The sequence below is a fragment of the Cavia porcellus genome, unplaced genomic scaffold (assembly GCF_034190915.1).
Source record: "Cavia porcellus strain 051 isolate PalLab524CR breed Dunkin Hartley unplaced genomic scaffold, mCavPor4.1 scaffold_1, whole genome shotgun sequence".
Taxonomy (NCBI): Eukaryota; Metazoa; Chordata; class Mammalia; order Rodentia; family Caviidae; genus Cavia; species Cavia porcellus.
This window is the reverse complement of record NW_026947484.1, coordinates 173,519,597-173,540,796: the sequence shown is the minus strand read 5'-3', so window position 1 is coordinate 173,540,796 and position 21,200 is coordinate 173,519,597. Positions and strand designations below refer to the sequence as shown.

The 21,200-nt window shown below is 55.5% G+C and overlaps 2 protein-coding genes and 1 long non-coding RNA gene across 8 annotated transcripts in view; 1 reads left to right on the top strand and 2 right to left on the bottom strand.

Moving 5' to 3' along the window:
• The window catches only part of Akna (AT-hook transcription factor), a 39,537-nt gene extending 39,035 nt beyond the window's left edge, over positions 1-502 (bottom strand). The window contains exon 1 of the mRNA XM_063260140.1: positions 350-502. The gene's annotated coding sequence lies outside the window, so the exon portion shown is untranslated. The remainder of the gene's footprint in view (positions 1-349) is intronic.
• Positions 503-799: 297 nt separating this feature from the next.
• LOC134478558 (uncharacterized) lies at positions 800-6,928 on the top strand. The gene is made up of 3 exons (XR_010051272.1): positions 800-929; positions 5,662-5,793; positions 6,439-6,928. It is a non-coding gene; the product is annotated as an uncharacterized LOC134478558 (long non-coding RNA).
• Positions 6,929-9,677: 2,749 nt separating this feature from the next.
• Positions 9,678-21,200, bottom strand: part of Whrn (whirlin) — a 90,200-nt gene continuing 78,677 nt past the window's right edge. For 2 of the 6 annotated variants that reach the window (XM_003478847.5, XM_003478846.5), the window contains 5 exons: positions 14,736-14,807; positions 13,107-13,638; positions 11,387-11,568; positions 10,776-10,898; positions 9,678-10,424 (listed from right to left, as the gene is read on the bottom strand). In XM_003478847.5, the coding sequence (XP_003478895.1) occupies positions 10,242-10,424; positions 10,776-10,898; positions 11,387-11,568; positions 13,107-13,638; positions 14,736-14,807 (1,092 nt within the window). In that variant the 3' untranslated portion in view covers positions 9,678-10,241. The remainder of the gene's footprint in view (positions 10,425-10,775; positions 10,899-11,386; positions 11,569-13,106; positions 13,639-14,735; positions 14,808-21,200) is intronic. The other 4 variants (XM_013143000.3, XM_005007960.4, XM_063260177.1 and 1 more) reach the window with 3 other exon arrangements.

The following is a 21,200-nucleotide window of genomic DNA, read 5'->3' as shown; positions in this document are numbered from 1 at the left end:
GGCCCTCTTCAACCACACATGACCTTGGACATGGCTCTCTCCCTTGCTTAGGCCTCTACCGTGGGAGCTTGTATTCACCCTTCTAGCTCTTACTCTGTCCTCCCTGTCAGTATGAATCCCAATCTCAGGGAGGCTGCAGTGATTCATGCCATCTCAGCCACTGTCCTCACCCTCAGTGTACCTGCTAGGTAGAATTTTCCACGTACCATGGAGGTAGGGAATGGGCTGATCCATTGATTTTGCCGTGTTGCAGATTCCCTCCTGGGGCTTCCCAGAGGTTAAAGGACAGATGAAGCCTGATGCCCAATCTATCTTTCCCCAAGTTGCCCTCAGCAGATCATTCACTCACCAGGCTCCTACGGCATGGCAGGGCACAGGAGAGCCACATCCTCTCTCTACTCCAGTGCAGACATAGATGGTAGTGCAGCGCGAGTGTGACTTCCGGGAAGGAGGTGTGCAGGACACAGCAGGGCAGCGGGGCTGACACTTTAGGTCCCAGGCAGTCTTGGATGGCTCACCCAGCCCAGAGGGATCAGTCTCTGGCACCAGCAATTTCAGGCATCCCATGTGGCTGGGACACAGGCCTTGGGAGAGGACCCAGGACAGAGAGTAAGGGGTTGACGAAGAAGCTTAGGACCAGGAAGGTGTCTGCAAGGAAGCGACAAGCAAGGAACTGGAAGGAAGGTGGGGCCCAGGCCAGCGGCAAGCAGGGCTGTGCTGAGCATTCTGAAAGGGAAGTGCAGAGGCCCTGGCTGGGGGCTGCTGTGTCTGGAGACCAGCAAGGCCAAGCACCCAGAGCGAGAGGCAGGAGCATAGATACCTGGCTCCCAAGTGTGACTTCATCTCGGCTCAGAAACTCGAAGTCTGGAAACAAGAATAAAACGCACAAGAATGGCCTCTGAACTGCCGAGGAACCCGCTTGGTGACCGGTGAGCAGCCAGGTTCTGGAAGCACCTGTCAAACAGAATGAGGACTCTTAGGGCCCACGGGGTTTGGGCTCCATCTCTACCTCTCTGCTGCTCCAGTGGGCATGCGCGCACACGGGGGCGGGGGGAGGGGGCTTTCAAAGCTTCATCTCTTTAAGCCTCTGTTTCTGATCTGAGAAATGGGGACAAGAAAAGTAGCTCCCTGCCAGACTGTGTTCAGAGTTTCAGGTAGCAAAGCCTGCCAAGTGCAGGACAGAGGACTGGGAATGTGCTATCCCTTACCCCGGTGTTTAGCTTCTGCAGCTACTGCTTAGGTACAAGAGTCTCTGGTTGCTCAAGGATTAGATCTGAATGCCCTGCTTTGAACCTGGCATATTGGTTATGGGTAATGAATGTGTCCACTGAATGAATGAATGAATGAATGAATGAATGAATGTATGAATGAACAAATGAAATTTCTCAAGATCAGCTTGTGAGTATCTAGCTGAGCCAGGCACCCTCATCCCACTAATTTCTTGTCTCCTGCCTTTCTGTGTATCTGGTGGTGGGCTCTACCATGGAGCAGAGCTAGACTCTAATGAGGTCCCTCCCTGACAGCTCTGGTAGCCATGTGGGCCATTGTGCTGGGGGTGGGCTCCCTGACATCTTGTCACTCACTCATCATCCTCCCTGTCATTAACCCAGGCAGCCCTGCCATCAGTGCCAGGTGGCTACCGATGCTGGCCACGCCCTATAGCCCTGGGGTGCCCCTTCTAGGGGCAGCCTCCATGCCATCTCCTTGCCCCACTTCCCACCTGCCTTGTGCATGCAGTGATGCTGTCCCTGCTCATGGAGCCGGAGCAGCACATGCAAAGCTGAGCTCCTGACAGTGCCCCCACCAAGTCCACATCTTTCCTGTGAACTCAAAGCCAGAATGCACAGTCACACTGGCTACTTGTCAGCCTTTCTAGGACAGTGCTCAGCTCTCCATCCCATCCCCATCCTGCACCCATGGGAGTGTTCAAAGCACACACTGCCTGCCATAAGTGGCCCCTCCAAGCTTAAAGCATGGGAGTGGCTGTCTATTGCCCTGGGAAAGTAGATGCCACTCCCACCTGACTGCTGCCCAAGCCTCCTTCCCTTGCCTGAGAGCATTAGAATCTGGGGCAGGGGGTTCTTTGCAGGTCCTGGGACAGGCATCCTGCTCCTCCTCCCCACCAGCTCCACATCTCCCTGTTATTTCTAGGTGACCTACAAACCTGGCTCTCTTGGGCTCTCCTGGGGGCTCACCATTCAGATTTATGCTATGACGATCTGACTCACATTGGTTCCTTGGCTCAAGTGGTAGTACCCTCACTGCTATGTCCTCTGCACCCAGCAAGGGCTGACACACAATAGAAATGCCAAAGGTGTACCTGCGTTCATCCACTAACCCTACCTACTTGCCCCACCTGAGCTGTAGCCCTCTAACAATACAAGGAGCCTGGTTCAAGCACTTATTTTACACTTGGGCAAACAGAGTTCCCTAGCACCCAAGCAATTTGCCCAAGGTCACAAAGCTGGCGAGCACCAGTGGAGATTCAAACACCCAAGGACCCAGATCCTAGGACCGAGCTGGGTTCACACCCTGCAGCCTGCAGAGGTCATTAATACCTGTGCATGGTGAAATCAAGAATGGCACAGGACCAGCTAGCTAACTGCACCATGAAGCTCACTGACTTCATAACAAGGTGCTGCTTCTCAGTGCTGGGGTCTCACAGAGGTCTTTCTCCTGCTTCACAGTCTAGAGGGAGGTTTAAGAAGGGCTTTGGGAAGTGGATGCCACAGAGGTATTATTCTGTTGTGCAGATGAGCAAATTGAGGCTCAAGAATTGCAAAGGCCTTCCTCAGCCAGCTGGGCCATGGGTTATGGAGGAGGGTGTGGCCATAAGAGAAACTCTGACACTCTCTCTCTCATGTTCTTTTCCAAAGGCCAATTAAAAAAAAAAAGATGCATGTGCTCAGAATGTATAGCTAAAAGCAAAACTTTATTGAGCACAGTGTATGTGTTAAATACCTCATAAATGTCTTCCCATGGATTTATTCTCAGTATTCAATCCTCATCTCAATCCAAGGAGATAGAAATTTTACAGGTGAGCTTGAACCAGGCTGCCAAATCCAGAAAGCACAATCTTCATTATATTGTGACTGAGGATTACAGTAGGCGAAAATGTTGGGAATAATCTAAGTTCCCAAGAATAGGGGAAGACAGAAATTATGATATTTCTACTCAGAGGAATGCATACAGCTAGTAAAAACCATGCTACAGAAGAATAAAAAATAGTGTTAAAATCATGCTATGTAAAGTGAGCAAGCCCATTATAAAACTATGTGCTGCCCAACTGGATCCTCATAAATAACCAGGCATCTAACAGAGGAGTAAGGGCTCAGAGAGTTATGCAACTTGCCTGAAGCCCCATGATGCTTAGCAGAAGAGCTGGGTCTGCACCTGCAAAAAAGGTATCAGCTTCCAAATCACTTGGGGAGCTCAGGTAGGTCACCTGGACTCTTCTACCCAGTCCCTGGCCCTCGGTTGTGGTCCCAGGGCCCCAAGGAGGCTGACAGCGGGCATCCTGCATTGGCCTTGATTTTGGCCCCGCCCCAAGAACAGGCTCAGTGCAGGATGAAAACAAGGACCTCAAGGGGCTGGTGGAGGAACAGCTTGGGGAGCAGGGGTTCTTCTGGGAAGCCCAGCTGGAGCAAAGGAGGGTGGTAAGTCTAAACTGTGAGCTTTTGGGCTGGGGCCTGGGTCCCAGCTGGCAGATCAGTGTTTGGAAGTTTGCTTTGGAACCTCGGACAGTCTTGCCTATGGCCTGAGGCTGATGCACTGCTGGCCTCCTGTGGCTCAGCACACAGGCCAGCAGGGAGCCAGAGCCGCCGCCATGGTTTCCACCTGGTAGGCCTGGCCCCAGAGCTCACCCTCTTTCCGTCCAGCTGTTTGAGTGCTTAGGGACTGTCCCACAGTTTGCATCGTTGAAGGTGAAGGATCAGACGTTTTGGCCTAGAACTTGGGCTCCTGCCAGCTTGTTCTCCAGTCAGGGCTGCCGCACAGCGGCCATGAGCCTAGCGCCTTCCCAAATGGTGCTGCTGTGAGCTTTGGCCTTTTTGATCAGTTCCCAGGAACTCTAGGGTCTGGGCTCCCTATAAAAGCAAGGCTGCCCCTACCCATCATGCCCTTCATATGAGGCTTTCTTAAAAAAAGAAGAAAAAGGGGCTGAGGACTTAGCTTAGTGGCATAAGCGCCTGCCTTGCAAGCAGGCAGTCGTGAGTTTGATCCCTGGTACCGATAAAAAGGAAAGAGACCAAAAAAAAAAAAAAAAAAAAGAAGAAGAAGAAGAAGAAGAAGAAGAAAAAGATTAGATGAATCCCCAAGTTTGGGTATTTGCTGACTCTCCTGGTATAAATATCCAGCTACAGGCCAATTTCAAGCTACCAGAGTGATGTCACTGAAGAACACACTGGGGAGGGGTGGGTACAGTCAACTCTCATACTCCTGTGTGACCCAAAGTAAGTACCAGCAAGGTCCACTGAAGAGCTGAGTGACTTCAGGCAAATGACACAATCTCTGTGAACCTTTGGCTTCTCATCTGTAAAATGGAGCTAACAGTAATGGCCATCTCGTGGGAACATCATGCAACCAAGTGGTGGGATCTAGTAGGGCTCTATGCTGGGAACTGGGGAATGACAGAGGTGACAGAACAGGTAAGAGGACTTGCTGTCCTAGACCACAGCCTTGCAGTAAAACCCCTACCCAGGGGCTGGGACACAGCATTCAGTAAACATCAGCTGTTACTATCATGGCATTATTATTATCATTGCTACTGTTACTCTTTTCTTCTCTGGGCCTCTGCTTTCTCATCTCCAAACACAGAATCAGGCTGAGTGGCTTTCTATGAGGCCACCTAGTGCCACCACGCCCACTTGCCAGACAGGAAAACTGAGGCACTCAGACCTGAAGCCAAGTCTCCAGATCAGTCCGACCTCCTGGGTGCCATGGAAACTTAAGGACCACCTGGCCCGCAGTTGCAGTTGGCTGCATGGAGGCTTCATCATGCTCCTCCCCTTCGCCTGCCCACACTGCGGTCCTTGTGCAACAGTTTACAAAACCCCCTTGCAGCATGCCGCCTGCAGCTCCCGGGACTCTGGAAACCCCACTCTGCTTCTGGCAGAGTCTGGTGGGAGCTGATGAAATTCTCTAGTAAGAGGCGCCCAGAAGATCACGTGTTGCAAATGCAAACCAGCTGGCCTGGGGAGGCAAAGACCCCACGTGGGTACCTTCCCCCTTCTGCGAAGAACTTGAGATGGTCACAGGAATGAACCCAGACTGTCCCCAAAAGACACAGCTCCCAACCACCCATTGTTGGTAAGAAAACTAGGTTTATCCTCCTCAGACCCACAGGCAGCCGTTGTTTCCTTAACAAAACCGCCAAGACTTAAACCCGGTAACTCCAGAGAGGACATCTGAGGAAATCTTTTGGGAAGTCCCTGTATGTGTCTAGCCTTAGTCCCTCATGCTTCGGTGTCAGCCCATTTCTTTTCCTGTTCTAGAGGACAGAAACAATGTAGCTTTTCATGAACTGCAGCGTCTCAGTTTCTCTCTTACTTCTAAAATAGCTGGGGACTGTTACCAGCGACTTTCCTTTCCAACTGTCTCACTCAAGAAGCAGGTTTTTAAACAGAGATAACGATCTCGCTCCAAACTGTCATTTTCTTTCAGCTGAAGCCTAGTAATGGAGCCCTGCAAGAGCCTTATCCAAGGTCACACAGCAAGCAAGTGCTGTCTCTGTCAGTGCCACCCCGTCAGGCTGGGGAGATACCCGCTTTGTGCCTCCCTGCGGTGCGCTCTTGGGTAAGTCGCACCGCCTCTCTGAGCCTCTTCTGTGTACCAAGAAGAACTGGCTTCATTTGGGCAACTCGTTCCGGTTCCTTCCATTGCCGAGGCTGCCCACCCCACACCGGCCTTTGTCTACCTCCCTCCCCTCTGCCAAAAAAGAGGAAAAGAAACTTGCGTTAGGTGTCCGGGGAGAGCGCGCGGCTTAGGGCTGCTGAGTAGCACCGGTTGTTGCCGGGTGAACGAACCGCGCACAAATCCCAGCACCAAAAAAGCCCCACCTCCACAGTCACCGCAGCAACGGGCGCCACGCCTCCAGTCCAAACACAGCCCGCGGCCCCGCCAAGGACCACCCCTAGCTCCCCGGGGACCCCTACTTTCCCTGCGACCAGCCCCAGCTGGAATGAGGAAAGGAGCCCACGCCCCCATTACGCAGAGTAGGAGACTGAGGCCAGGGTGTAGGGTGGAGACTAGACACCCCGCGGCTGGCGAGGTCTGGACTCGCGCCCTGATCGCAGGTTCCGGCTCCCTCCCATTCCCGGAGCCGCAATCTGTCCCCGACCCATGCCCGTGGACTCTCCACGTGGGAGAGACGCAAAGCGGCTCTGTGCCTGCGGAGCGGCCCAGCGGAGTGTCTAATCTCCCTCCCCATTCTCCGCACAGGGAAGCTGATCCCCACCACCACCACCGCGCGCGCGCTGTTCCCCCTCCCCACTAGACCCTCTGCGGCTCACCTGGTGGCGGAGGCACGCGGGTGGTTTCCTGGAGTTGAATGGCAAACAAAGGCCACCAATCGGCGCGCGGGGCGGTGTGGCGGCTGCTTTGCATAATACTCGAGGTCAGCCTTAGACGGCGGAGGTGGATCCTTGGGGGCGGGAACTCGGGAAATCCCAACCAATCATAGGGAGGTAGTCGCCTGTGCCCCGCCCCGCGCGACTCGGAAGCCTGGGAGCCGGCACCCAGTTCCAGGATTGAAAATCCCAGATTGCCTGGTTGTATCTTCCTATTGCGATCCGTCCTACCGCTGTTGGGCGACCGAGGTCCTGACGGTACGATATTTGTGCGAGGTCTCACAGAGCCACCATGAGGAAGAAGTCACAAAATTTTTCGACCGAAACGGACACTTTATAAACAGGAACATGCGCTCTGTAAATGTCTGGCTCTCTGGTAAGGTGTAATGATTTTAATCCTTTCCTATGCTCTAGCAGAGGATCACTCCCCTTCGCTGTCACGATTTGTTCTAATCGCAGTCTCCTTGTGGCAGACCTGGAAATCCAGACCGTAGAGGGACCAGAACTTGTCCAATGTCAAGCAATGACTGAAAGGAACCATAACCCCTACCTCCTGGGTTTGCTCAGTGGAACTAAACCAGCCCTCTTCCACCGGGAGTCAGCAGGCGCTGGGCAGGAAGCAACTTGGCGGGGAGGAGGTACTCATCAGGTGTGTGTCTCTCCTGACCGGAAGCTCTCTTGTCCCCTGGGCAGCTGGGTCCTTTCCCAACACACCCTGGCAAGAATAGCAGCAGCTTCTAGTGGCTAAAGGCCCGTTCTGTGCCCAGGAAGGGGTCAGCAGGGGCTCCAGCTGATTTACTGGGGCTCACCCGTGGCCCAGGAGCCCCACACTCGCTGTCTGCCTGTCTTCTCCTCTGTGAAGCTTTCTGGCCCTGGCTGTCAGGACAGGATGGCCAGTGAGTTCAGACTGCCATCAGAGAGAACCTGGAGTAAGCCACAGGCACTCCTGATAGATGCTGGAACAGAAGGGAAACTGAGCCTCAGTTCCCTGCTCTGGGTTCTCCAGCCAGGACGGAGCAGACAAGAGTGTCTAGTTGTAACCTCCCCATTTTGACATTAGGAAAAAGAGATTTCAAGGCAAGATGGATCTCTGACACCCCCATTCCCACCACATTGTTCCTTCAAAGACCTCCAGGACAGGTATTTGTCCTGGAAATTACCTTACGGAAAAGGCAGCTGTAGATCCCGACTTTTCCCTTCTTCCTTTATAACTCTGGGCAAGCGACTTGGCCTTCCAAAACCCACTTCCAGAGGAATGTCTTGGGTTTAAAATTTCACTGGAAAGGAACCCAAACACCCTGTGACTACAGCACTAGTCATGGCTCAGACTTTGAGAAGTAACAGTTCCTGAAAGCCAGTCTCCTCCTCCTCTTCCACAGTGCAGATAGGGGCTGGGGCTGTCTGGTCCCTGGGTTAGGCCAAGTGGAGAGAGAGTGCATTCAAGACAGGAGCATCACAACCTGCCCAAAGGTCATAGTGTGGGTCAGTGACAACCACAGCAATGACAGTGCAAAAGCTCCCCTTCAGAATGGATGGGCAATGAAAAAGGTGTAGCGTCCCCTTCTGTCATGGTCACATCCAGAATCGTTTCCCCAGGGTGAGCTAACAGACTTTGCCGCCTTTTGTCAGCTTCCGGTGATACCTGAATTCCTTGGCTGACCATCCTTCCTCCACCTTCTGTCTGACCTCCCAGTGACTCAGTCACAGCTTCGTCAGCACCATCCCTTTTCCTCTCCTGTGACGAATTTTTCTCAGCCTCCCTGTTTTTCTGGGAGGCTGAAGGGGATAGTGGGAATTGAACCCAGGCCTTTGTACTGCAACCAGACCTTTAACCTTTTAATATTTATTTATTTTGGAGACGGGACCTTCTAAGCCACTTGGAACTTTTTCAGTCCTCCCTGAGTTCTAAGATCACAGGCAAGTGTCACCATACCCAGCTCTCTGCCTGTCTCTTACAAGGGCCCTGCAATCCCAGAGGGCCTGCGCAGAGATCCAGCATCATCTGCTCCCAGAACTTCTACTTCTTCACAACCGCGGCTCTCTTTTGCCACATAAGGACACTGACAGAGTCTAGAAGTGGGAATCTGGCTATTTGGGGGTCTGTTATTCAGCCTATCGTATGTGTTTTGCAGGAAAGGGGAGCTTGACCTGGGGTGAAATCACTTGCCCAGGATTGCACAGGGCATACCCCTGTGGCAGGGAGGGGGTGAGTCCCTGCAGCATTGAGACCCTGAGGATGGGGAAGGGTCGGCCCCTTGAGAGGAGTTGGGGCTTCAAGGACTCCAGCTGCCTCTGGGGAATTCATGGCTTTGGCCTGGGCTGGAAAGGAACAGGGACAGTAAGAGCATCTTGCACCAGACCAAGGAACTCATGCCTCTCGTCCACCTCTGACAGAGCCCTGGGCTCAGAGGTGGGCAAAGCAGGACTTCTCAAACCCCTTCCCTAGGGATGAGAGGAAATGGCCCTCAGGCTGGCCCTGAGGCCGCATGGCAGGCCATCTTCTCTTCCCTCACCCTCTCTGTGAGTTTGCTTCCAGCACCCACTGGCCTGGGCTTCAGAGACAGTTGGGCCTGAAGGAGCCTGGGAGCCCACAGTCAACCTACAGGCCTCATTCAGGGACTAACAGGCATCAAGCCCTGCCCTGGCCTTCAGTGGAGACAACGTTACCTCCCTTACACTCCAGGTCCCCAGGCAGGGACTGATACTGTGCTCTGGGGAGTTTGCCTGATATTGTGCAGTCTTTTGACATCTCTTCTTCCCTGGCCCGCTCCCTTAGCACTTAGAGAATCACTTCCGGGAGCCCACCTGAGGCCTGCATTTTAAAACATGCATTCTGCACCATAATGGGCCTATGTGGTTTTGTCTAAAAACATCATCTGTGTTTTACCTTCACACCGTCAAATACGGTGCTCTGAGATTGCAGGTGAGACTCCAGCGCCCCTGTCCACTTGGGTGTGTATCCCAACTGAGTGTGGAGTGCAGAGTCCCAGGGTGCTGGTGTAATGCTCTGGGTGCCCCTCTAAATCTGTCCTCTCTACCCCTTCTCTCTCTCCACACAGAGCAATCAAAAACCCAGCCACACAGGCAGGCCACACAGCACGCTGGCCCCAACCAGGTTCAGATTTCTTTATTGAAAAATTAAAGTCATAAGCTCTGTATATAAATACATGAACATTGGTGGTCGCCTGCAAGGCCTCTGGAACAGGCTGGGAGTGGGTGGGGGAAGCTGGGGCTTGGGGTCCCCACAGTGCAGGGCAGGGAAATAAATAATAAATACCACAGGGATAGGGAGCCAGGAGGTACTGGGGTGGGGGCGGGGCATCTCGATGCTTATTTGTGGCACTGAAGGTCCTGCAGGATGCCCCCTAGCAGGAAGCTGCGTCCTCAGATTCTCCTGTGACCTCACTGAAGGCGAAGGCTCAGGTATCTGGGGCCAGGCTGGGTCCTGCCTGGCTGGGGGGCAGCAGAGCACATAGATTCTGACTCAACCTGTTTGCCTCACCCAGCTCTCTTTTCCTCCTGTTTACGGTCCAGTGGGTCAGGACAGAGTTCGGGGGGTGCCTTCCTGCCGATCTGGCCATCCAGCCCTGACCCTCAGAGAGCTTGAAAGTGCCAGGGCAGGGGAAGGATGGGGACCAGGAGCTACACAATGTGGGAGGCCCTCAGCCCCGGCCTCTAGAGCATCACATTAAACTCAGTGACCAGGAAGTCGATGTAGTCACGGTCCTTGGTCTTGAAGGCCTCGGCGATGATCCGGGCGGCCTCCCGGTGCTCCTTGCCACGGAGTGTCAGCCCGTTCACTTCCAGGATCACGTGGCCCACCTTGAGCTGCCCGCAGTTGTGGGCTGAGCCCCCTCGCTGCAGAGAGACAGGGCAGGGCTCACCTGAGGTGACCAAGCAGTGGGCAGTTGGACATGGCTAGCTAGGCAGACACATCCTGGTGTCAAAACCGCAGCTGTGCAGAGTGAAGTGGGCTGTGAGCCTCTTGGTTTTGGTTTGGAGTCCAGTGTGGAGAAGGAGTATCCTGTTCATGCAGCCAGACCCTTCAGGGAGACTTGATCATGCCACAACAAGGGAAGGACAAGCACTAGGGTGCCCTCAGGTGCTGTGTCACCTCTGGGGCGGCAAAACCCTGGGCATGCTGAGCAAGGGGATCTCACGTACTTTTGGGGAAGGGTGACATGGTCCCGGGGACCCCTGGGGGCACACCTGAATTGTGACGATCCTTGGCAGTGGCTGGCGTGTGTTGGCCCCACCCTCAATGGCGATGCCCAGGGTGGCTGCACTCTTCTTCACGCGGATCAGGGTGGATGTGGGCTCTAGGAGTCCAGGCTGTGGGGTGAGGCCTTCTCAGGGAGCTGGCCTGGTTGAGGGCCTGGGCTGGGCCATGACCCGTCCCTGGCCTCACAGGGCTCAGGCTCCCATGCTGGGAGCCCCCAGTGTGGCAGGGACCAAGCCAAGCACTAAGTGTCCTCAGCTCTTGAATCCCAACAAACTCCCTAAGGCCCCAGGCCTCCTGGGATGACCACAGGGACTCTAGTCCAGGCCTGTTGACCCAAGGACTGTCCCGGCCATTGCTCCATGATACAACCAGATCACAAAGATTCTCAGGCCAGCCTCCTTTATCCAGGGCTGGTGGTAAAGGTGGGACTTAAAAGTGGCCTTCAGATTCCTACTGCAGAGTCCCTTCAGTACGTGGAAATTCCTCTAGCCATGGGGAACTCACCGCCCCCCTGCACCCTGGTCCCAGCGCCACCTGTCTTCACCTGGGCCCTGCCTTCCTCCCAGCCTTGCACCTCCTCCCTTCCGGCCCTCCTCACCGGTTTGTGGCCTCCCTCTGTGGTCCTCTCGCTCCTAGGCAGCTCCTTACTGCTCCTGCTCTTGGTGGACGCCATCTGTCTGCTTTGGCCTGAGGCGCTGGCCTCCACCTCGCCGGCATCCACACCACTGTCCTCACTTAGCGTCTGTCCACTGTCGGAGAGCTGGGAGAGTGTGGAGGCTGCTGAGGATCGGGGGACAGGAGGACAGGAGCAGTCAGGAAGGGCTTCCTGGAGGTGGCAGTGGAGCCTGAGGCTAGAACGCTGGGGGACTTGCCAGGCAGTGGGGGAGGGAAGGAATGAAGAAATGCAGGGGCTGGAGGGCAGGCCGGGACACCCCTCATCTCCCTCTCCTCCTCCTGCCCTAGCTGCTGCTTCTAGGACATCCACCTTGGCCTCCCTTGGCCTCAGCCACTGGCATAATGATTGAAACGGAGGTCAGTGGGCAAGCCGGCCTCCTGATTGCTATTTTGTTTTAATTCTGAGGCAGGGTCTCAGTACACAGTCCTGGCTGGCTTTGAAGTTTCTATGCGCCTGCCTCGGCCTCCCAAGTGTGAGGATTACAAGTGCTCCTCTCTTACCTTTGTTTTTTAAATTCATGCATTGCTGATCATTTTTTTTTTCCAGTGCCAGAGGTCAAACTCACGACCACCTGCTTGCAAGGCAGGTACTTATGCCGCTGAGCTAAATCCCCAGCCCCTTGCTGATCATTTTTAATGATGGATTAACATACTCAAGTCAAAGGTAGTTTTTAGTTTCCTAAGAAAGAAAAGGAATGCCTGCTGTACCTGGTCTGTGCCACCCCGGCCTGAGCTGAGTGGTGGGCACATGGTCTCTGAGTGTCTGGGTGACCAGGCTGCCTGGCCCCTGAGTCAGAGCCCCCGGTTAAGAATGTGTGGGCCGCAGCCTGGTGGGTTGAGTGTGCAGGCCCTGGGACCCTCTGCAAGTGTGGGCAGTGGCACAGCCCCTCTGGGCCCTGGTGCTCCTGCTCCAATGCAGAAACAGCAGAGCCTTTCTAAGAGGCTGGCATGCAGACCAACAGGCACAGAGCGTGGGGTCGGGACAGCCAATGGGGCTACACTGCCTGGCTCTTCTGCTGCTTAGTGCAGCTTAATTCCTCCTTCTGTAAGATGGCGATGGTTTTAGCACCCTCATTGTCCTCTAGTGCGGGCACTGCCTTCTGCATCCTGGCCATAGCTGCCTGGCACAAGACTGACTCCCCAGGTATCACTCTAGCCACAAGATGGCAGTAGAACCCTATGAAATGTGCCTAGGTTGGCCAAGCTGGAGATCCAGGGCAGACCCCTCCATTGCCTTGGCAGTGGGCCTGGGCTGGGGCAGCAGCCTGCCCTCTGATGCTGTGGCCCCAGGCCAGGAGCCTCATGGGGATGCAGAGCCTCCAACTCCCGTGCCCACCTAGGCCCCAACATGCAAGGTCCTCGGAGATGGGGCAGGAAGGAAGCCACCCCTGCCTCCCTGTTAGTGAACACAGGGGCCAGCACTGAGGGAGCTCGAGGGGCCCCCAGATCCCCAGCAACCCATGGCTCAGACAGATGCAGCAGCTTGCTCAGGCCAGAAGCAGGATCAAACGCCAGCCTCAGGCCCCAAGTCACTTTAACACTGGACCCTGATGTCTGCTGGCAGGCCGTGGGGGACACATCAGGTCTCCGTTCGCTACGGCCCAGCAGGCAGACTGCCCGAGAGGCCCGGCTGCCGTACTCACTGCGCGTCTGGGGCAGGGCCCGCACTTCGTTCACATCAGGCTCGCTGTCGGGACGGTGCACCTCCACCATGACAAAGTGCTGGTTGGTGCCCATCTGGTCTGGGGGGTCAGAGGGTGAGGGTGGCAGGAGGCACCCCCCTGCTGGGATCTCTGTGGGGGTGCTCTTCAGGTGCGGTGGTGACTGGACCCGAGGGAAGGGCCCGATGGGGTGCTGGTTGACCAGAGCCAAGTGAGCGTCCAGAGGCCTCTTGGATCCAGGGTTGGCCGGGGAGACAGAGGCATAGATGGGGGAGGAGGGCGAGTCCTGGGCAGAAGCCCCCTGGGTGGGTGCGGTGCCCCGGGGTGGGCTGTGGTTCTGGGCTGCGGAGAAGACGGTGCCCGAGTGGGAAGATGAAGAGTGGGGAGCTGTGGGGTCCTCCTTCCCCGGCTTCCTCAGCTGGCCAAATGGGCAGTCATGGCCTTGGGCCAGAGGTGGCAGGGGAGGCGGTGGCCTGATGCTTGGCAGTCCCTCGGAGGGGGATCTGACATCGTCCTGCCAAAAGACCCAGCAGGAGTAGAAGGAGTCAGAACCCATGGCGGCTGCGAAGGGGAGGCCGGGGCACCGTGTGCTGCCAGACCCGGCTGGAATTCGGTCCCTGCTCTATCAGCTCCCGGCCACGCTGCTCTGAATAATGTAACAGCCCAGTGGAAAACTTCTGAGCAGGGAGGCAGGTGAGCAGCGCTGGGATCTCAGCACACGTCTCTGGGGACCTCACCATCCCCTTTGGGAATTGAAGTTCCTGGCGTCAGCCAGGCTTGTTGCAGGCAACAGGACTTAATTAGAAGCAGGATGACCAGGATGGAATGCATGAAAGGCACATTTCTATGGCTTTTCGTCTTAGGGGATTATCTGGGCCACTAGAGACGAGAGAGTTGGAGGGAGATGGGATGGACAGCAGGGGCAGTGGTGCCGTGGCCCTAGGCAAGGCACAGCACCTCTCTGGGCAGTGGGGGAGTATTCCCAGCAGTGTGGATGGAAGGAGCTGCATGCACAGCAGGTTAGCAAGATGCCCAGGTGAGGCAGGCAAATGTTGGAGGGCAGCAGAGGAGTTCGTGATTATTCTTCCCCGCTGCTGAGCCCAGGCCCGACACTTGCATGGCTCTGACAGTCTTATGAGCTCTCTGCTAATGCTTTACTTCAACTAGTTAAATTACCCATCACCACAAACTTATGAGGTAGGTAGATTCTTATTCCCATACTACAGATGAGGAAAAGAGAGGCACAGACTGGCTCGGAAATTTTCTCAAAGTGACACAGTCAGTGGAAGAGGTGGAATTTGCTGGGCAGTCCTGCAAGTCCATGCCATTCAAGAGCCATTAGAGTTAGAATGTAGCATTGTATTTACTATCTACATCCCGTCCAGGCATATGGCCTCTCGAGGAGTATGCGGTTGGCACACTCCAGATGTCCGGACTTGCTGTGGCAGCATTTAGGGAACACCAGAAGTCAGCACCCACTTGGCCCCACCTGAGTCACCAGGAATGACACGCCCAGGCCCCGTGGGAGATGGCAGAGTGGCACAGTGCACAGTCCCGCAGGGGGCTCTTAGTGGAGCACAGAGCACAGCTCAGGGGCCAGCAGGGCCTTACCACGGACACGTCGGGGAGGGCACCGGCCCCGCCCTGCACGGCCTCGCCGGTTTCCTCCAGGTCCAGCGTGTTCTGGAAACGGACAGGACAGCAAGCTGAGCACACAGCAGAGGAGACAACCAGTCTCTCCACGAGCACACCAAGTCAGCGAGGCCTTGAGACATGCCCTGCCCTGCCGACACTGAGTTCACCCCTCAGAACTAACTCTTCTGCCATAGAAGTCCGTCTCCCTTTGGGATTTTTGGATTGTTTTCAGACCTCCCCTGAAATACTTGTGGAGATGCTGGGGTGTCTTGGCCTAGCCTTAAGTATTGCACTGCTGTGCTGAACTGATTTCATGTCTCCCCAGCCCTGGGACTCCGTGTCCACTGTGAGGACAGAACTCAGGAGGCGTGAAAAGAAGGGCCATGCAAATGGGAAATGCACAGGGCTCTCTCTCTCTCTCTCTCTCTCTCTCTCTCTCTCTCTCTCTCTCTTTCTGTCTCTCTCTCTCTCTGTCTCTCTGTCCCGCTCTCTCTCTCTCTCTCCCCCCCCTCCAGCCCAATGGCTTTAATCCTGAGGAGTTGGTTTCAAATATAATTGGGCCTTATTTTTGCAAACATCTTCCTTTCTTCCTTCCCCAAATCTCCCTCAAGCGACTTTCTCCTGCCAAAGGTCATCTCTGAGAGACCGAGCGGAGCTCCTCTCTGAGCTGGGCTCTCCTGAGGGCTCAGGCAGCCATTTCTCTCCACCTCAGAGAGTCTAGGATGTCAGTGAGCTTCTGCCACTGATGCTGGCTTTGCCAGCCCAGGGAGCTAGGAAACATTTCTAGGTGTGTCCCTGGGGGTTCTGGAAGGAGGAGCATTTGAGTGGGAAGGCTGAGTAAAGATTACCCTCCCCAATGTCGTGGGGGGGGGGGTGTCACCTCTCCGGGAGGCTCCCATGAAAAAAATGGCAGCGGAAGGGTAAGTGAAGCTCTCAGGGGTCATGTTTTTTCTTTTTGCAGTGCTGGGCATGGAACCCTGGCCTTGAATGTGCTCCTTAAGTGCTCTCACCGAGCCACACCCCAGCCCCTCCGCTGCCCTTGTTATGGTTTATGGTTTATGTGTAAATTTCCCTGCAAAGCCTTGGGTGCTCATGGGTGAGGCTCTGGGGAAGTGTTGGGTTATGGGGGCACCTGTAGCTGACTTGCTGTGAGGGGGCGGGGCCGGGTCTGAAGAGGAAGACCCCTGAGGGCATGGCCTGGAAGGGTTTATGTCCTTTCCCTCTCTTCCTGTCCACTATGCCCCAGGCAGCTCGCCTGTGCCATGTCCCTCTCTGCCTTGGAGCCAGCCATCTATGGCCTGAAACCCCTACAATAAACCTCTCCTCCTTTAAGTGCTGGGTGTTAAGTACTGAGTCCCAGCCATGAGAAAGAAACTAAACTGGCATGCCAACACTAGCCAGCTCTCCTGGGTCCCCGCTTTTGGACTTGGCCTGAACAATGTTGCCCGCTCTCCCAGGCTTCTGCTTGCTGCTGGCAGATCAGGGGACTTCTCAGTCCGCACAGCTGCAGGAGCCAGTCCTCACAGGAGGTCTTTTGTGTAGCTGTGCATATCCTACTGGTCATGTTGCTGTGGGGGAACACGGTCACCTGACTCAGGGCTCGGGTGAGCCGTCAACACTGAGTAGTCTCTGCAGCTCCCAACTGAAGGGACAGGTGATATCACCCTGCCTTCAGGAGCTTAGAGACAGATGGGTCAGGAAGAGACAGCAGAGGGGGCATCTTGTGGGCAAGTGGCATTTGATGCCTAGGGAGGGGCTGTCCAGGAAGGCTTCCTGGAAGAGGTGGTACAGCTCAAAACTGGCGAGCAGGACAAGAAGGGCAGGATGGGTGTTTCAAACACAGAAAAAGTGCAGCTGTGGCAGGAGAGAGGTGGAAGATGTTTAAGAATCTGGGCAGCTGGCAGCTCCCCAGGAGTCATGCATGGAAAAGGTTGGGCTTGAGCCCCACAGCAGTGGGTACCATGGAGATGAGGTCAAGTCTGCAGATGTCCTTTGCTCTTTCCCTTCCTCCCCACTGGCTGCTGCCTCTGCCTCCCACCCCGAGGCACACACAGCATGCTCACCTGTTAGGTCCTCCTCATGGGCGCCTTCTAGATGAAGTCTACCAAAAAAGCCCATGGAAAATCACAACTCCATCCCTGCCCTGCTTTCCTGTCTCTTTTTCAAGGTCACTGTGCTCTACCAGCAGCCAGACGCATTCTGAAAACCTGCTCAACTAATGCCTCTTCCCAATCCAAGACCCTCAGGTCTTTCCATCTCTCTTGGAGGAAATTTCATACTTCACACTTCATACTTCAACTGTACCTTTCTTATGACTCCTCCAGCATAATGGGATCCTTCCTGCTACAGGACCTTTGCATTTGCTGCTCTATCTGCCTATACCACAATTATGGCTCCCTCCCTCCCTGTCTTTGGTTCTGCCCTCACGAGGCCCTCTCAGACCAGCCCCACCCACTGCAGCCCTGCTCCACTGCCCCCATCTATCCCTGCTTTGTTTTTCTGTATAACACTTCTTGCAGCCTGACTTTACTGTTTGTCTCCCTGACTAGGACATGAACTCTGAGAAGACAAGACTTGTGACCATGGGGTCCCCACTCAGAACAGTGGGTGCCTGATAAACATTTTCTGGGCACATTAATGAGTCAGTGGGTGAGAGGATCCAACCATGGCTGTAGCTGTCAGGGAAGGGGTGGGGTGCAGGGAGGGGGCATCAGGTCCTTGTGCGGAGTGGTCACTGTGGTCTACAGGTGGGGGCACAAGGCACCCTGACTCCATAGCCCTAAATCAGTCCAACACATAGATCCCCCTCTCTAAAGATCAACCTGAGGCCAGAGAATTCCAAGGCAGGTAAAGGTTTCCATGGCCACCAGGGCCAGGGACAAATCCCCCCCCACACACACACACACCAACAAGATGCCTCCTTGTCAGTGACATTAGTGCTACCTACAAGATTTCTTTAAGATCACACACAGTTCTGCTGCTTCCAGCTGGGTGGACAAACGGCAGAACCTCTCTGCCCTCAGTCTCTCCATCTGTGAAATGGGGTAACAGTAGCACCTGCCTCATGCAGGTGACATGTTAGCACCCCCACAGCTCTTGCCTGGCATAACATACATGGGAAGGTAAGCGTCACACTCAGCAGAAGTCTTGCCATCTGTCTTCACCTAAGCCTGTCCTCCGGGCCAGCCATAGCACACTGCTCCCTGGATTACACTGGCCAGTGAGCTGGAGCCCAGTGGCTCCAGCAAGCCTTTTCTGAGACCCAATAGCCATGGCTCTGGCACAGACAGGGCCTCAGAGGGGTCTCCAGCAAGGACAAGAGTAGTTGCTGGCACCTGCTCTGGGGATGCACCCTGCAGGCGGCCCTCTGGGGAGGCTCGGATGACAACTTTAGGCTGTGAAGCCAGATGGGTTCTGCCCTGCTCTGGTACTGTGGGAGCTTTGAGCATTTGTTAGTCACTCAGCAAGCACTTCCTGGGCAGTTAGACTTAGCAAGAAAGCTCAGGGAGGGTGTGACTTTCTCCTGGAAAGCATATTACAGAGCCAGGAACTCTGGGGGCTCATGCTAGGGGCTCCACCTATACCATTCAGGGACGTCCTCTTCCTCACTGCAATGACCCAAGAGCAGAGCCTGGGCACCTCCTGTCAGGTACACTACTGTGAAAGCTCAGAGAAGGAAACCACTGGCCCAAGGCCACACAGCTATTCCGCAGCAGATCAGGTTTCTGAGCCAGGTCAGGTCACACCAAAGCTCATCCTGCCTACCCTGCCCTGCCCCACCTCGGCACTAGATGCCTGGCACTAGATGGTGCCCGGAAATCTCAGAGCCAGAGGGCTTCTGGCATGAGTAAGGACATAGCCTCGCTGGCCTTGGCCTCAGCCTCTCTCCCTGCCAACAGTGGCATCATGGAGTGGAGACAGAAGGGGCTGGGGGTGGGGGACAAACATGGAGCCTGAAGTGGAGCAAGCAGACGGCCAGAGCCCAGCCCTGCCAGACTCCATCTGCCCATCCAGGCCTCAGGAGCCCATCCCCGTGCAACCAAAATAGCTGCAGACGGCAGCGGGCTTCGAGCCCGGGGGAACAGGTCAGCAGAACTGCTCGAAGGCAGGCTTGTGGAGGAGGCTCAAGGTCGGAGCACAGGTCTGCGTGTCCTGGCCACCTCCTGGCACCCCTTGGGGACTCAAGGGATCCTCTACCTTTGCTCACTGTAGAGTTGGGATGACTGAGGCTCAGAGACGGAAGGTCATCAGCCAAGGTCACACAGCAAGGACAGGAAAGGACACCCAGCCCTATTGCAGGCCTGACAGAAAACCTGCTTCCCACAGGACCACGATGCCTTCAAGACCTGCTGCCATTGTCCTCTTCTCTTCCCTCAAGCCAATGGGGTCCTGAGGGACATTCCTTTCCCAGGAGAGGAAAGAAGCCCATTTCTGTAGTCTGAGTCAGCTCAGGGGGATCCAGAGTCACACAAGTCTGGTTTGGAGCCACCGAGATGGGACAGAGTGAAATGAGTGGGAGGGGACTCTGGAAACCCTGGAAGTCTTGGAGGGCACCCAGGACCACCTCAGCAAAAGCAGGCCCGCCTGCTGCCCGGCTCCTGGGCCCTCCCTCTCCCGGACGGAGGACACTTACGTAAAAGGCTATTTTCAGCTCTTTGTTCTCCGGGCTTCATTACTCTCCTGTCAGGCCAACGGGCTCCCCACTCCTCCCCCAAAATGCACCTGAGACCTGAGGCTGCCAGCGCTTTCCCAGCCTGTACATGCAGAAACTGAGGCACTGAGTCACAAAAGCTTCCCAAAGGTCACCAGGACCCAGACTTCTGCCCAAAAGGGGCTGCTGCCAAAGGGACAGGAAGGGGACAGAGAGCAGGGCGAAGCAATGGAAGGATTCTGAGGAGCAGGAAGCAGTGGGGGGACAGGAAGCAAAGAGGAGAAAAGCAAGGAGAGCCGTGAGAGGAGGGGCTTGTCACCCCAGAGGTAATGAGAGACAGCAGTGTGACCAGGGAGAACCTGGAAGCCTGGCTTCCGAGGCACTGGACCCCCAACTTGTCCTGCCACTGGGGTGGGTGACTGGAGGGTGCAGGGCAAGACCAGGGAGTGGACCAGGAGACAAAGGACCCTGACAGTGAGGAGCGGGGGTCCCCCTGGCATGGCTGAGACCCCGTGAGAACAGCCCAACACCAGCAGCACCTGGCTTTTATTTATCCTCCTGTCAGTCTGGAAGTTCTGTATGAAGCCCCCAGGGAGGGGCACCCAGGACAGGTGTGTGTGTGGGGGGGGAGTCTTGCCCTGGGCATCACAGGTGAGGTCACGCTGTTAGCCAGCCTTGCTCACTTCTGCTAAGCAGAAAGCGGCCCTCCCTGTCCCTCCCCAGGCAAAGAGAGCGGGATCCCGAAGCGCTAGAAGGTCAGGGCTGGAGGAAGCATAGGACCAGTGTGAGAAAAGGGCTCCAGGACGCGGTGCAGGGACCCGAGAGCCGGGCCAGGGGACAACAGTCCACTTCATGATCATGAACTGCCTCGGCAGATCAGCCACTGCCCCTGAGAGAAATCCCTGACCTCTCCTGGCACATCTCAGTCACTGCAGATGTCATGATTCGCAATGACAGTGGCTCCCGACCTGGGTTTCGACTTGGTCACCGGACATGGTAATAAAGAAAGCAGTGTGTTTTACTGTGTGCTTCGTGGCTTGAAAATGAGGTTTTGTCATGTAGCTGCTACCTTGACTGTCCCCTGCATTTTATCTTTAAACAGACAAAAGAGTCTTTGGAGAAGAGGCCGCAGGGCCCTCCAGGCTCCGGAGGCTCTGTCTGGTGGAAGCGTGTCCAGCACCCAGGTCCTCACGGTGGGAGGCAGGAGCTCTGTAACTCTCTGGAGATCAAGCAAAGAGCAAGGCGGGGTGAACTGTCCCGTCCAGACTGTGGCTGAGATGAAGCGCAGTCACCTGGGGCCCTGAATGACCCTGGGGAATACAATTCTGCAGGTGCTGAGGGCCCCCTGGGATGGAATGGGCTGCCCCACTCGGGGGGGGGGCACATGCCAGCCTTGCAGTGGCCCCTTTAGGGCACTTGGCAGCTTCCTGGCACAGTGGGTATGGTCAGCCTACCTGCGGAGTACCTGTGGGCCTAGAAAACTCTCCCTCTGGTCACTCTGTCCTCACGCTCGGCCCCACCACACACACAGAGCAAACAGAACGGCGCTTTGTACTGAACCCTCTCCTTGGCATCTCATCCTGTTAGGTGCCCCCCTTCCCCTCGCCTGTGTCCCATCACTCCTGACACTGACCCCAGCGATCTCCTTCACTCCTTCCTGGGACTTTGGGTGCCCCAGATCCAGTCTGGCTCCTGCACTGTCTCACTGCGTTGCTGCCTGGCACATGCCACACTTCGGATCTGAGCTTGCTTGTTCTCACCCAATGCCCCAGCCTTTGATTGCAGAGTTG